The following is a 16,663-nucleotide window of genomic DNA, read 5'->3' on the forward strand; positions in this document are numbered from 1 at the left end:
AGAAAGCTTATGGAGGAAGAGAAGGAAGGCGATTGGACAGACAAGGGAAGGAGAAAGAAAAATTAACTTAGGGAAATGTTTCTAATATTCTGTTGCTCCTGACTGCTGAACATTAGTTTTTATCATCTTCAAGTTATTATTGGGAGTCTTAGCATTCTAACTGGGTCTCCCATTCACTATTCAGAACTCCTTACAGCCATTATCCAGACAAGCCTACATTCTTTCAAATAAAACTGCATCTAGAATTAGGTATAGAGTAATGGCAGCTTGAAAGCAACCAGTTGGCTTTCAGAAACTTAAAAGAGTTAAATATATCTTTAATAGTTTTTATTAGTTTTAAAACTAACAAGAATAAGTTCCAGATATTTACGGAATAATGTTAACACTTCCTCCGCTAAGTCCTGAGTGGTAAGTTTGAGATGGCCTTTGGTTTCATTTATGAACAACCTACTTAATATAGGAATTAATGTGTGAAATCTGAGCTTACAATCTGCGGCAATTGTTTTTCCTGCACGTAATATGCAGGTAATGAAAATTCTAGAGCTGTTGAAAGAAGTTGAGAAAAAATAGTGTTATGAACATCCTAGAACATGTCTACAGGAAATCATCTTCACAACTGCCAATAGGGAAAGAAAATCCCCAGGCATTGAGCTCAATTTGAGGCGGTCTTTACTTTTTAATGGGAATCCACAACTAGTTACAGCTTCCAAAATACACATACAAAATGGCCATGTTCAACTGTGTTTAAATAATATCCGGTTTTAGGGTAAGTAAAGTGTTATATAAAAACACCAACCTTCTACTCCATAACCTTGTTCTAGAAACTAACCTGTCAGTATTATCCTCAAACAACCTGGGACTTTTTGGAACTAAACTGACTTTTCATGCCTCAGCTACAGAGGTGGGTTCCTACCAGTTCGCACCTATTTGGTAGAACCGGCTCGTCAAATCTACCGAACTGGTTAGAAGAGGTTCCACCAGTGGACCCGGAAAGCAGGCCACACCTACAGAAGAGGTTCCAAATTTTTTTGAAACCCACCACAGGTCCTTGGATATGATTATTCTACACTATCATGCTCCTATTTATAAAACTCAGTGCCTCTGTGAAAGGTAAGGATGACTACTGCGTTTGTGGTGCAATCAGAACATTGTGTGTGTTGAAGTTGTTTTAACGCAAACCAAAGATGCCTTTTAAAAAACAAGTTTACATCATATTCTTATGCATGCCAGTGCTGGGTGTGAGGTAATTTAAGGTGGTTCTGACAAGTGTCGTCGGCATCTTCATATCCGATCACATGGGCGGCAAGCCACTTCCATCCGGTCACATGGGCAGCAAACCACTCCCACAAAGGAGGCCACACCCACAGATAGGTTCAAACAATTTTTGAAACCCACCACTGCTCAGCTATGTCATCCGAACAAGGTAGAAGTATGAATCTGCTCTTCCTACCTTCCAAACACCCATAGTATCAGCTTCCTTCTTTGGGGCTGCAAGGATTCAGACTGCCAGTTGAGTGGGCCCTCAGTTATCAAGTGCCATTAGCACGGGATAAATCAGCTCACCAAGAGAGCATCTTGATCAGGGAAGTCATGCAAATCTAGTCCCTGAGGCATCTTAATCCAGGATTTTTGAATATTACAGCCTACATTCAATCATGTTCCAAGTTGGCTTTCACACAGTATCCCATCTAAGAATTTTGACAGTCACCTCTATGACTGAATGCAAGCTGCAGACCTGATTCTCACACTGTACCCACTAGGTCATAATGTGATTTGGTTAATTTTGGCATAGTGCATTACATAAATTAGACACTGTTTACAAAGTGTATTTTATGGCTTTGCACATTACTTATTATGATTATTTATATCCTGTCTTTCAATGTAACCATCTTCCCAAAGCAGTTAACAAGCAATATAAACAATTTTAAATGAAGACAAATACATTTATAGAATCCTTCCTGTAGAATAAATTGTAAGAACCTGAAGAAAGGGAGAATATAAGTTGGGGAAATTCAGCAAATTACGGTTTATTCAATCAATATAATTAGATGAACTGCAGCTTAGGGCATTGGACCATTTCAATTTGCTCAAAATTATTCCTAATTAAAAAGTACAGAAGCTGGTGCTGGAGTGGAGTAACCTTCAGTGATTCTCCCACTATTGTTATTTTAATTTGCTAAGCATTTTATAGAAAGTTTTTAATAAGCGAGAATCATTTCACCAGCAACGCATGAATAAATTGCAAAGCAAGAAATATAAATCATTTGTCTGCATGGCCCCTTCCTCCGTGCTCACCACTCTTCTAGCCACACTCCCATGAATCAAAATCCAACACTTTATAGTTGTGCAAGCACAGATCTGTGACTGCATCAAAAGCAATTCAGACAGCACTTGAAATGCCTTTAGCATACACAAGAGACTGGCCAAGCATGCAGGCTAACAGATATAACTATGCAGTCTGTGATACAGTGGAAGATTGACAAGATTAATTTTTGAAGTGTTCTTGCTTTCCTGACTATTGTCAATTTCTCCCTAAAGCAAAGCGTTCCAAGCTGTTATCTGCCTACAAGTCACTTTGACCATGTTTTCTGGCAAGTTGTGCAAAATTATTCATCTTTTGGATGAGGTAGCAGTTTTTACACTTAGAAGTCACAGCAAGGGCCTCTTAGTTGGTGGAATATTGGCAACAATATGCTGCTTTGCAAGGCAGTTTCTAGATTATAGAGATTCTTTTCAAAAAAGCATCAGCATAGATAGAATAAAATTGGGCTTTGGTGGAGTATTGCGGTATGCTGGCCAAGGTGCCTGATTCAATTCAATTCATTTCAGGATTTGTCTGTATGAACCTGGTAACCCTTGGCTGTTTCTTCAGTTCTTTGCTAAAAATGTTACATGTAGGCTTTCATTGAACAAACCCGGGATGAGTGGTGATCTATTAAAAGAGATCATTTGAATGTGGTCAGGAGGCTCCTGACAATAACATACAGTTAAAGTTACTAAATTAAAACCCAAAGTTTATTAATCCCAGCAAATTCTACAAACTTCTGCTTGATCCTCTTGTGGATCGGAAAGGTGCTGCTGATGGTTCCACCACAAAACCGCAGTAGACTAAAGCACGCTTGACGAAAGCGCGTACGTGACGTCATCACAGCGCGACGAAAACAGCACGCTGGGAGCGGTAAACTTAAAATTAACGCGAAAACCTTACCCTAACCCCCCCAAACCTAACCCTAAACCTAACCCTTAACCTAACCCTTAACCTAATGCTAAACCTAACGCTAACCCTTAACCTAACCCTAAACCTAACCCTAACGCTTAACCTAACCCTAAACCTAACCCTAACCCTTAACCTAAACCTAAACCTAACCCTTACCTTTACGTGAATCGGCTTGCTTTAAAAGCGCTTTTTAAAGCGCCCTTTTTTCTCCGCGGTCGTATTGGTCGCGCTGCTGATGACGTCAGGTACGCGCTTTAATCGGGCGCGCTTTAGTGGACCGCGGTTTTGACGGGTCACGGCTGCTGATAAATAAGCATTTTACAAAAGCTGAAGCTACCACAATTCTTAAGTAACTCTGTCACCATAAGACCCAGGAGTTTGCAGGCTTGTAATTATTAGTTCAATAACTAGAAGAAGTGTTAATGTCTGGTCTGCCCGTTCTATCCTAATAGCTGAGATTCCGAAGAGATACTCACCTGCCATATCGATGGCGAAAGGCCTACCTGCCCGCCAACCAGTGTACCAGCCAACAACTTTGCCTTTTTCCACAATTGGGCGCTCGTAGCGTCGGCCCCCCACTAGCCCTACGGGCCATACAGAGACTTTGCTAGTGGTACGCATCTAAAGGAAGGAAGCAGAACATCTTTTTCAAAACAGGTTCTTTACAAAGACCGCATGGAAAGAATAGTCACAATTTTTGGTTCTACCACAAAACCGCGGACGACAAAATCGCGGTCGACGAAAGCGCGTATGTGACGTCATCACAGCGCGATGAAAAAGATCAAAAAATGTAAAAATAAAGCTAAAACCTTCCCCTAACCCCCCCAAACCTAACCCTAAACCTAACCCTAAACCTAACCCTAAACCTAACCCTTAACCTAACCCTAAACCTAACCCTTAATGTAACAAAAAACCTAACGCTAACCCTTAACCTAACACTAAACGTAACGCTAACGCTCTAACCCTAACCCTAACCCTTAACCTAACCCTAACCCTTAACCTAACCCTTACCTTTATGTGAATCGGCTTGCTGTAATTTAATTTTTATTTCAATTTTTCGATCTTTTTCGTCGCGTTGTGATGACGTCACATACGCGATTTCGTCGACCGCGCTTTTGTGGAACGCGCTTTTGACGGGTCACGCAATTTTTAAGGAGAGGGCTCGAAATATCGTCTCTTTCCTTACCTAATGCCTTCCATATATTCTAACGATGGAGTTTCCCAACTCTGCTTCAGGAAAACTTGGTAACTTCAAGCCTATCTCTAAACCAGTGGTTCCCAATGTGGGCCCCACGCCCCATGGGGGGGGGGCATTTGATTTTTAATGGGGACAATTTAAACCTTTTTTAAACCAAGTTGATGGTCTTTTAGGCTTCCTCTGTGTGAGTAGAGTTCACTTTTTGAGTAAAGTAAGAATAATATGCCGCAGGAGGGGCATCAGGATTTTAGAGATGCTTAAGTGGGGCTTGGCCAAAAAAATGTTGGGAACTACTGCTCTAAACCAATCTCTCTCAAGCTTAGCTACTTTTGAGATGTAGCAGAAGGATGACTGGGTAATTTTGAGTATTGAAATCTACACACCTTTTAAGTTGCCAAGATTCAGAAATGAATCTTAGTTGAGAAATGAACTAAACTTTCATTAGCACTATCAACAATTCTGGGCAATGGGCAAAGGAGCAGCTGCAGTTATTTGCAAATAGAAGTAAAGGCTTTAGAGCAGGGGTGTCGAACTTTGCCAACTTTTAAAACTCATGGACTTCAACTCCCAGAATTCCCCAGCCAGCCATCTTACCGGGAGTTGAACACCTCTGCTTTAGGGGATGATTAGAGGAGGCAAGCAGTCAAACACAATGCTTGGGCAGCTTATTCTTAAGGGCTAAATTGTTAGATTTATTGCAGTCATTTTAGCATGATCAGATTTTTTTTGGAAATCACATTTATCTGACGTACACAGAGGTGGGTTCCTACCAGTTCGCACCTATTCGGTAGAACCCGTTCGTCAAATCTACCTAACCGGTTAGAAGAGGTTCCACCAGTGGACCCGGAAAGCAGGCCACACCTACAGAAGAGGTTCCAAAATTTTTGAAACCCACCACTGCCACACACACACACACACACACACACACACACACACAGACTGACAGAGAGAGAGAGAGAGAGGGAGAAAGAAAGGAAGAAATAAATAAATAAAAGAAGAAGAAAGAAAAAGAGTGAGAGAGAGATGAAAGAAAAAAGGGACAGAGAGACAAAAGGAAGGAAAGAGAGAGAGAGAACACATGGCCGGCAAGCCACTCCCACCAGGTCACATGGCCGGCAAGCCATTCCCACAAAGGAGGCCACACCCACAGAGTAGGTTCCAAAATTTTTTGAAACCCACCACTGACGTACATCTATAGACGGAAAGTTCAACTTTACTAAATTCAGGATGTGAAATCTATTCTGAAAGGAATATCATAATGGTACAAACTTTTTCTAGATAGAAGATCCCATTAAGAGTCATACTCCAAAATGTAGAGGATGAGTTTATAACAAGAAAAAAAAATGGGGAGGGGGAGGTTTCCATTTCTATTTACATTTAATGATTGTAAGAGCTAATTTCACCAGGCTAAAAAAGTGTGAGACTAAGAGTTCCAGTATCACCTTAGGCATGAAGCCAGTTGGGTGATTTTGGGCCAGTTACTTTCTCACAGCCCAAAGAAAGAGCCATTTCTGAAAAATCCTGCCAAGAAAATTGCAGTTCCTGATAATTGGGTCTAACTGAATGGAAGAAAAAGAATATAACATTCTATTTTTAAAAAAAATAGAATTAGGGGAGATCATTATCATCACAAAATAATAAAACATAACCATTGGCATGAGCCTTGGAGATCATGAAAATCTAATCCCTTTGCCAGTGCAAGATTCCTTTTAAAAACCTATCATTAAAGGATTATGCCAACAATCCGTGTCTAGATGTCTTCAAGAGGACTACATTTTGTCATAACCCAGTAAGCCATATGGGAGTGTTGCAGAAACTGACAGGCTTTAGACTTCTCAGGATACAGGAAAAGTTTATTTGGCAGCCAGGTTCAGAAAGCCAGCCCATGGCTTAGCATTGCAAGTTCTGAACAACCTTCATTATCGAAGCCCGCGTTCTTATACATTCTCAAAAGCATTGCAACACGGAAATACTTAACACATTTCTTAGTGGTTGCCTTGAGGGGAAAGCCTTATAGGGAGATGGGGTCTTACTTCTCCTTTTGTTTATGGAGTACGTGTCATTAACAAACTTTAATTGAACCTAGGACTTTTGACATAGGCTTTTGACATAGGCTTTTGACATCTTGTGGTTAGGCACTGGCTTCCTGTTTCGTTTGCAAGCTCTGTCTATGTGGCTTTAATATAGAAGTAAAGGGGCTCTAAGAGGCTGTCCGGCCTGACCCAGTAGGTTTCACACTTAATGTCCAAATCTCACTTTATGTCTGCTTTAGGAGAGCACCAAGGAATATCCCAGAAGACAACAGCAAAACTTTCCTATAAAACTGCCAAGAAAATTACATGGACATGAAGTCGATTCAAAAAATACATTTTTTTAAAAAGATTGGTAAACAGATTATTCATTGCATTAAATATTTAAGACGTAAACACCATGCCTTGGAAGTATTACTGCCACCAAGGCATTATAAAACATTATACTAGCCTCTCGTACTCAATAAAATGCAAGAATACAAGCATTTGGGTAAACCTCTCATGCATTATTTAACCTTCCTCGAAAACCAATTTGGTACAAAGCTTTAGAAACATAAAAAAGAGAGCACCATTAAAAAAAAAACCTGAATAATCAAAACCTGGTTTACTAACAAATTGAAATGTATATTCTGCTTCAGCTGATTATATAAAACCAAGATTTTTCTCTTAGCTCTTAATGCTTGCTCAGCTTTCATTGTGGGCATAGACATAGTTTCCTGCAGGCCTGTGTATAACAAACACATAGTAGATAATAAACACATCTATATAAACCTTGAACCAAAGAGCCATCTGCTCATTAGGTTTGTAAACAAAACACCTTTTCATATCCCTCTGCTTGGCTTCTATTTTGTTTATTATGTTGTATGATGTTTTCTCCCAGAATTGAAAGTATGAATGGTTCTTTTTCAGATGGAGCTCTGGACTCTTTCTGAAGGAAGAGTCATATAAAAATTAACAAATGACAATCAATTCATTACTTTCTAGTTGTTTTGTCATTCAAAAAGTAGCTTCCCCTTAATTCAAAGCAATTATTTTCAACCATTCAAGCAATTATTTCCAATCCAACCTATGCTAATGTTTACTCTCCTGTTGCTTTCATATTGCTTACTATAGATAGTCCTCAACTTACAACCATTCTTAACAACGATTAGAAATTATGGAACCCCTGAAAAAAGTCTTAGACTGATCCTTGCATTGATGACCATTATAACAGTCTTGTGGACAAAATTTGATTGATTGGCAACTGGCATGTATTTACAACAGTGGCATCCTCAGTTCATGATGAGCAAAATCAATTGGGGGGGGGGATATAAGTGTAATTTAAGTGTATGTGGTCATACGTGTATGTGGTCATAAGTCAAGGACTATCAATATACTATAGAGCGGTGCGACTCTTAATAGAAAACTCAGTATCAAGAGCACCATGATTTCACACTCTGTAATAATCTAGTGCCCAGTTCTGAGCCAGATGATTTGAAGTTTAAGGACATATTTAACAAAACGCCAGAAGGTGTACAATGTCTTCGTATCCATTATCGAACTCCTTCGCTAGCCACACTCACTGACTCACAGCCTGCCTCCCACCTCAGCTTCCACTTGTACATACTAAACTGTTGTGGCCCAGCAGGTGCCGTTGGAGCTGCCACCAGGCTCCGACAGCGAGGGGCCCTATGAGTCGGCTCTGGAGGATGTGGAGGACCTGGACAGGGTGCCGACTCCGAGCAGTGCACAGAGAGGCTGGTTGGCCACCAGGTGGTGCCTGAGCCTTGGATCAGTGGGGAGGAGACAAGGGAGAGTGAGCCGGAGGCCAGTAGTGAGTTGTTCCTGGATGCACGCCAACGAAGAGCTACTAGGCGTCAGGAACAATTACGCAATTACAGGAGGTAATTGTGCTCAGCTGGTGGTCATTAGGCTCCTCTCCAGACTATAAAAAGGCTACTTGTGCACACGCCCTTCTTTGCAGAAGTCAACACAGAATCGAATGTCGGAGAACTTTGTATGAGCTTGGCAGGCTGGATTGCTGCCAAGCCTTATCTGTGTTTATTGCTGCCCAAGCTTGTCTGTGCTGGGTTGCTGCCAAGGACCTGTTTGTCTGTTAATTAAATGCTGTAATTTATCTCTGGCTCGGAGTGTGCTTTGGTGTGGAACGAGGGAGGTCAGAACACTAAAGATAAAAGCAGGACAGCATTCACTGTGGCCTTATTTTTCATCAAATGTCTTTTCTCCATAACAAACGGTGATTGATGAAGGTGAAGCATCTGTGCCCCTGTTCCAATCAGACTCACGGTGCCTTAAGTTGTTTAAGGGCATCTTTGTGAAGGAATTTGCAAGAATTCGTTAGATATGATCAGCTCCTAACCAGACTTATTTGTCTGGATGATAATGGGGACAGGGTATGGGGATTATTTGAAACAATATGACACGGCACTATTACCATGACAGTGTGTAAATCATGGCTTATACTTAGACATTCCTTGTTTAATCCCAGGTCTGATTAAAACAAAACAAAATACCATGCCTTGTTCCACCAACCACTGTTAAAATAATCTATAGCTTCGGTCTTAGGTGTAAATGCAGCTAGAATCTGCAAAAGCTATAATTCAAAGACTTCTTTTCAATACACCCCTTGAGAAGATTTCGTTGTATAGATGATGCTCAATGACAATACAGGCTATACTATATTATAAGATGAACACTGCAACTGTCGTTGCCTTATGCATGGGTGTCCCTCAGTTTCCAGAGCAGGGGTGTGAAACTGGCGGCCTGTGGGCCGGATGTGTCACGGGTAGGCCACACCCACATCAGCTCCGCGAACGTGACACAATGAGTTTTATATCTGTGTTCTAGAGCATTTTTGGTAACGTTTGAAGGTATCTCAGCTCCAACAGTGGCTATTCAGCAATGGGAGAGACTAATCACATGTTAACATCTAAGGTAGCAATAGCAATAGCAGTTAGACTTATATACCGCTTCATAGGGCTTTCAGCCCTCTCTAAGCGGTTTACAGAGCCAGCATATCGCCCCCAACAATCCGGGTCCTCATTTCACCCACCTCGGAAGGATGGAAGGCTGAGTCAACCTTGAGCCGGTGAGATTTGAACTGCAGATAGCAGTCAGTTGAAGTGGCCTGCAGTACTGCACCCTAACCACTGCGCCACCTCGGCGGTAGGTTGGTGACCTGCAACGGTCCCTCCCCTCCACCCAATTATCAATGGGGACAAGATAATCCCTAATAAATTCTGGCCCTTCAGAAAATATTTTCCTCCAGGTTTCCTAAAGAGCTGTGGAGTGGTATCCTGTTTATACTCTATCTGTATTTGACTTGTAAAAGCTTGCCATTGCAGAGAGCATGTGAGAGAGCTGGTTTCAGGAATCAGGAGTGCAGTGGCTATAAAACATCTGTTAGGCTGCTCCCAGTTCTCTAATGGAGCTATTGAGACCAGAGAGTGGTTCTGCTTCTTAATCAGCTTGTGGGGGAGGAAAGGGGAGAGAACAGCAACCTGACCTAGGTAACTCACCGTCTTCTCTCCATTCTGACTCCAAAATATGAACTAGACGCCAAGGCCTTTTCTGATAAATGACTGCCTGTCTTCTATGGAGGCGTAACAAGTTTCTTAGAACAAAACCTCAGATGAGGGAAGAACCAGTTGTCTATACAAATTGTGCTTGCTGAATCCCTCTCTCTGTTTAAAGAATGGTGGTTGTTCCCTAAGAATAAAGGTGTAACTTTATCCACTGCAGAATTCTTGCATAAAGATAAGATGACAGTAAAGGTCGGGTGAATTCTATTGTATCATCTACTACAGCAACCCCTAATACCGCAGTTTTTATTGTGTTACATTTCATGAATTATCTTAATTCATCCAAAAAATGTCAATCCATAACACCGGAGATCAATATCTGGAATAAATAATTTTATTTAATAAAGGCATTTTCTAAGACTTAATATGTTTTTTAGTCCATAAAATGCTAAGAATTTCAAATTAAAGACTGGCGGCATGAAGTTTGTAGACTTCCTTGGCATTCCATTCCAAAAGCAGGAAGAGGATTTTAAAACGTGTGTAAAAACACTCGTTTAATTTAAAACTCGAAAAATTACATTCTCAAAAAAAAAAAATATTTGAAGCAAACAAACGAATTGGGGATGCATGTAAATTAAGTAGGGAAATTCTGAAAGTTAAAATGACAATTTTGAGCCAAGTGCTATTGAAGTTCTATAAACAAAAAATTTAACTTCTCAATTGAAAATACAGGTAGTGCTCAACATAAGACCACAATTGGAAACCGGAATTTCCATTGCTAACCAAGGTGGTTGTTAAGTGAGTTGTGTCCAATTTTACAATCTTTTTTTGCCACAGTTGTTAAGCAGATCATGAAGTTGTTTAGTGAATCCCTCAGGTGTTAAGTGAATCAGGCTTCCCCCAGTCAGTTTGCTTGTTGGATGATGGCTGAGAAGATCACAGATAGTGATCATGTGACCATGGGATGCTGCAACAGTTGTAAATGAAGCCATGCCTACAGAACCAGTAGTAATTTTTTTGAATCCCACCTAGTGGTGGGATTCAGCCAGTTCGCACCTATTCGGGAGAACCAGTTGGTAACTTTCTAAGTAGTTCAGAGAACCGATTGTTGGAAGAAATCTCCTTTTGTTTTTTCCCACTTTACAGGGCTAATCCTGTAAGGAAGGCAGGAAGGAAGCATCCTGGTGTTGTTTCTAGCCTCATCTTTGTTGCCCTGCTTACAAAAATTGTCTCTCCGGTTAACCCTTATTACATTGTAACAGCTAAAGCGAAGCGCCCATCAACCTGAGTGACCTTGAGTTGGCCACACCCACCCAGTCACATGACCACTGAGCCCCACCTACCCAGATAGTCATTAGGGCAGAGAACCGGTTGTTAAATTATTTGAATCCCACCACTGATGGGGATGCTGTGATGGTCATAAGTGTGAGGATCTGGAGATATAATACAAGTGTCACTAATTTTTTTTACAATAAGTCTTAATTTTAGTAGCTACTGAACCCAGTTAATTGAAGTAATACAAATAGGGACCAAAACCACAAGTTAAAAATGACTTCCATTGTGCTGAACTGAAAATTAGCGTTTTCTTAAAGGAGTGAATTGATGCTTAAAGAGCAAAAGAAATGTGAATAATTGAATAAGCGGGGTTGGCCTTTACAGATCCATATCGAGCAAGCCCCCAACCTGGAAAAATCTTTTCATATTTTTATACTTTAAGAATCATGCAGAAATTATCTATTAGTTTTAAACGTGAGGTAATCTGAAGAAGACTTATTTCATTTATGCTCTGGACAATATTTTATCTTCTATGATCCTAAAATGTTACTTGATCTTTTCGTGTCATTGAAAATTAATAAAGCATCTCATGACTTGTATGTTTTTAAAAACAAGCCTCCATATTACTTCAACATAAATTTAAAAAAACCACTTGAGAAGCAATGCATAACTCATCCTAACAGAATAATAGAGTTGGAAAGGATCTTGGAGGATTCTACCTTTAGATACTTAAGACATTTTAGTAGTTCTACCTTTACCAGCAATAAAGTGATCATAGAGTCATGTTGATATAGTGGTTAGATTGCAGTACTGCAGGCTAACTCTGCCCACTGCCAGCAGTTCAATTCTCACTGGCTCAAGCCTGCCATCCTTCCGAGGTCAGTAAAATGAGGACCCAGATTGTTGGGGGCAATATGCTGACTCTGTAAACCACTTAGAGAGGGCTGTAAGGCACTGCACCGCAGTATATAAATCTAAGTGCTATTGCCATTGTTATGATTACTGCAAAACGGCACTTTATCACAAAAGTTCCATATTTTAACATTCTAAAGAACCACTACAGTAATAAAGCCAAATAATCAACAGATACCTGTGGTTTTAGACCATAAATAACACCTTGGTTTTGTTCCTTCTACCATAGTCGTTTAAAATGTTATGCTAGGATTACGTTCTATAATTGGTATTTCCTATTCTCAAAAGGCAACTTTGAGTTATGTCAGACTATTTACAGATGGTAAAAGGGAGACGGAGAACTCAAACTGGAACTACAGAACATATTACCATGGCAACCATTCAACCCCAATTCAGGAATTGATCATTAGTACAACAAATGGATAGTGAGGTAGCACAGTCAATCTGTTGTGAACTTTTATCAAAACAAACACATGCAGAGACTAAAATATTATGCACTTTTTCAGAGTTGGGGGCAGGAGCTACTAACTACATGTTTCACAGAATTCTAGAACTGGGAGGGTCCATTTTGGTCTTTGGGTTCGAGTTAAAGCACTGAAAATATCCAGCAACTAAGTTCTTCAATTGCTTTATTGTCTTATTGTCAAAGATGTTTTTTCATCTAACATTTCATTGGAATATGTAATTTATATTCATTATTTTGTGTCCTGCATTCTTGAATGATTGAGAACAGCTCTTAAATTTCTTTTGTGTGGCATCTTTTCAGATACTTGAAAAGTATCATATACAAAAATGTTAATGGCTATTGATCCCAGGATCAAACCTGATTCAATTCACTTGTTAACTCACTTCAGTTTTACAAGGACGATATTATTGTTGCCTGGTGTTTGAATGAGGTGAGGTTCACTGTATAAACATTATCATCCAACCCATATTTAACTAGTTTGCTCATCTGAATGTCAAGGGATACTTTATCAAATATTTTGCAGAAGACAAGACATTCCCTTTGTCTACTAAGAACAGCTTTAAAAATCGAATTGAGACAATCCATCAAGACTAATTTTTTTTTACAAATCCACTATATGTACAAGTGCTTAAAATCAATCTTTATTTTCTTTAGAAGTGTCAAACATGATGTCAAGTGGGTTCTTTTGTTCTGCTTTGTTGCTTTCCTTCACTCCTCTAGTGTTTAGCTATATTTTCTTTAATTTCTCCAAGGTAATGAACAGACTTTCAACCAAGCCATAAAGCAACTTGCTTCAATATCAATGAGACAAAATCCACAAAGTTCTAATCTCATTCAAAAGTCAGAAAGTATTCCTAACCTGGAATCTTAATAAGCCAAGAATCAAATTGTTCTCCATCACCTAACTGCACAATTTACAATCGAACCATATCCTATTCTTAAAAAAATACAGATGTGTAAACAGATGCAACCTTATATATTCCAGTATATATTCCAGAAAATGATCACCAGGCTAAAAATGGTGCAGCTATAATTCTACTATAAAAAGTATAAAACTCTTTTGAGATTCCCAATTATATCCTACCACTGTAGAAAACTGTGATCAGCAATACAGCAATTTTAATGTGCTTTATTTTCCAAACAGGTTTGTTAACTAGATTTTCTCCAATTTATCAAATGTTTTTGTTCTCACTGGAAACCAAAAGAACTTAGAACAAAAAATCTTGTTGTTTGCTTCAGAAAGATAAATTCTTGAATCATCAGGATGGGAATATATAATAAAGGAAAAATACAATGTTCCACTCTGCACACTTTCATAGTGTTTCATAAATAAATGAAAAAAAATGTTAAATGCAAGCCAGATATTGCTCCAAAAGAGAGAGTCTCTATTTCCATTTTTTTTCCTAACAGACACACAGGGATAAAGACTTACAAAATTGTGGGAGAAGGTTTAACACTCTCCTCTTCTAAGCAAATTGCTGAGAGGGAGGAAAACCTAGTTAGTTCCCTGCTAAATTTAGTAGCAGTAATGCATAAACGCAGGCTGGTTTTGAAGGAGTCTCATTTTACTCATTCAGCTAGAAAGCTACAGCTCATAATCCATTCACTAAGAAAAGGCAGAAATAGGTCATGAGAATGTAAAACATCTTTTCTTCGGTAAGTCTTGATAATGGTCCTGGTGAGGATATCAACAGTCAAAATTGCTTTTGGAAGGATGGGAACATCAATTTCCTTTCATGCGCCTATTTTTCAGTTTGAATGGATCCCTGCCAAACAGGATACACTCAGAATTTAAGGGGAGTGAAAAGCAAGACTGCTTTGTAAATAGATTTGGGTTTTGGAGGCAGAAAAGGCAGTGACTCAGAAATCTGTACTGTTTCCCAAGTTTTCAGTAGCCAAGACAAATCCTGATGAATGATCAGTTGGAGGAAAACAATTCCCACCTTCCTTCTACTAAGGATGTAAAATGTGCCTGTGACATTCTCAAAGAGTTGCCATATATTTATTTGGAAAGGGTGCCAGGTCGATATAGAAAATACTGTTCTCTTGCATCTAATTCAACTTTCCTCTGAACTACAACTCCCAGAGTATGCTGCAAGGGGTGGGGGGGGGAACAGATCAATATAAAATTGCCTCTGTTCAGGAATGCTCCACAAGCTTTATGCACCCGGGGCCCAAACAAACACAATCAACTAACCTGAGCAACCTTGTAAAACAAAATATAGACGTTTCATTACCAAACTAGGCAACGTCATCAGTACTAGTACATCACTTGCCTTTCGCTAAATAAATAAATTGGCATTGATGATGTTACCCAATGCGGGTAATGAAACATCTGTAAGAAAACAATCAAGTTCATAGAGCACCAAGGACCCTGAGTGAACTACAAATATTTTCCTTTATTGAGACAAAATATACTGAAGACAAAAAAAAACCCTATCTTTGGCTTTGTATCATCTTTAAGAGCCGAGGTGGCGCAGTGGTTAAATACAGCACTGCAGGCTACTTCAGCTGACTGCAGTTCTGCAGTTCGGCTGTTCAAATCTCACCAGCTCAAAGTTGACTCAGCCTTCCATCCTTCCAAGGTAAAATGAGGACCCGGATTGTTGGGGGCAATATGCTGACTCTGTAAACCACTTAGAGAGGGCTGAAAGCCCTATGAAGTGGTATATAAGTCTAACTGCTATTGCTATTGCTCTCATCCCCCAAAGGATTAGCCTGGAGACTCCAGGACTTTCCTAATTAACACCAGGAAAAATTTCCCAGGTAACAATCCACTGGGCTGCAGCAGCTGCCCACCATTTCTGTCTTCTAAGAAAGCCTCTTAGCCCACCCAGAGCCCAGAAGTATTCTTAGATGACACCCAATGCCAACACTTGCCTTTGTAATAAAACCACTCTCCTCCCAAGGGACTAAAAAACTGACTGAGATATGTGGGAAGTTATCATTCAGCCCTCTCCCAGAAAAATGAAATATCCTAGGAAATATTGAAAAGGCAGAATATTTCTCTGGATGTGAAAAGAAAGAAACATTTTTTTAAAAGACAGAATAGTTGCTTGTAGCTTCCTGCCCATCTCCACTGTTAATGGGCCATTGAGAAGGCCAGGCTAGTCCCTTTTACATAATAAAGACTTCTCCACTGCAGCCCCAGAGGGGATGGGAGTAAAGGCATGATAATATTGGCCCTTTACTCAACTGACCACATGGCATCTGAGAACTCATCCATACCTGGATTCAAAACACAGCCTAGAGAGTTGCCCCTGCATGGCCCCATGGGAGTCTGACAACCAATCAGAATACATTTCTTACACAGGAACAGGAAACAGGGAGGTGGGACTGAACAGGTTATAAAAAGCCTAGCAAGCCCCTCCCTCAGCCCTTCTCTTCTTCTCCACCAACATTGAAGCATGTGATTCACCTTTTCTGTTCAGGGCTCAAGCCATGTGGCCCTGTCCACCAATAAACCATCTTTCCAAGCAGCCTCCATGTCTCCAGTGTCTTTTTCCCCACTTGGAGCCGAACCCAGAAGGACATTTCTTTCATCAGATAGAAGCCAAGTGGTCTCTCAAAGCTGTACAAAAGGGACCCCCTTTTTTGGGCAAGCTTTGAGTTAGCCTTGCCTATTTAGCCAATAATTAGTATCCTGAAAGAATTCTCCCTTGAACTCTTGTTTGTTTTTTATATATAAAAGCCTTGTGGAACTGAAAAACAAATCAAAATAAAAGAGGAGCGATGGCTAACCACAGAGAAAAGGCAGGTTTGTCACCGCAGATTTTACTCAGCCAAGTTCTCAGTGGATCTGTATAGGGACTCTTTTGCTGCTCCTGGCTGCTGCATTTTCATTCGTTCAGGCTTTGAAGGAGTGGAGGTTGTCTCCCCTCGGGGAGTTTTTAATGCCTCTTCATGTCACTTCAGGCGACTCGATGGTGGGAGATGCATTCACAGCAAATCACCGGCTCAAAAAGAAAATGCATCCAGAGGAGCGGGGGAAGCTAAAAAATGAACGCCAGAACTTCTCTCGCTGTATTCAAGGCTTCCAAGCAG

The 16,663-nt window shown here is 40.1% G+C and overlaps 1 protein-coding gene across 1 annotated transcript in view; it reads right to left on the reverse strand.

The window, feature by feature from the left end:
- The window catches only part of B3GAT2 (beta-1,3-glucuronyltransferase 2), a 79,325-nt gene that overhangs the window by 3,066 nt on the left and 59,596 nt on the right, over window positions 1–16,663 (reverse strand). The window contains exon 3 of the mRNA XM_032215173.1: window positions 3,694–3,838. Coding sequence (XP_032071064.1) covers window positions 3,694–3,838 — 145 coding nt within the window. The remainder of the gene's footprint in view (window positions 1–3,693; window positions 3,839–16,663) is intronic.

The sequence above is a fragment of the Thamnophis elegans genome, chromosome 4, assembly GCF_009769535.1.
Source record: "Thamnophis elegans isolate rThaEle1 chromosome 4, rThaEle1.pri, whole genome shotgun sequence".
Lineage (NCBI taxonomy): Eukaryota > Metazoa > Chordata > Lepidosauria > Squamata > Colubridae > Thamnophis > Thamnophis elegans.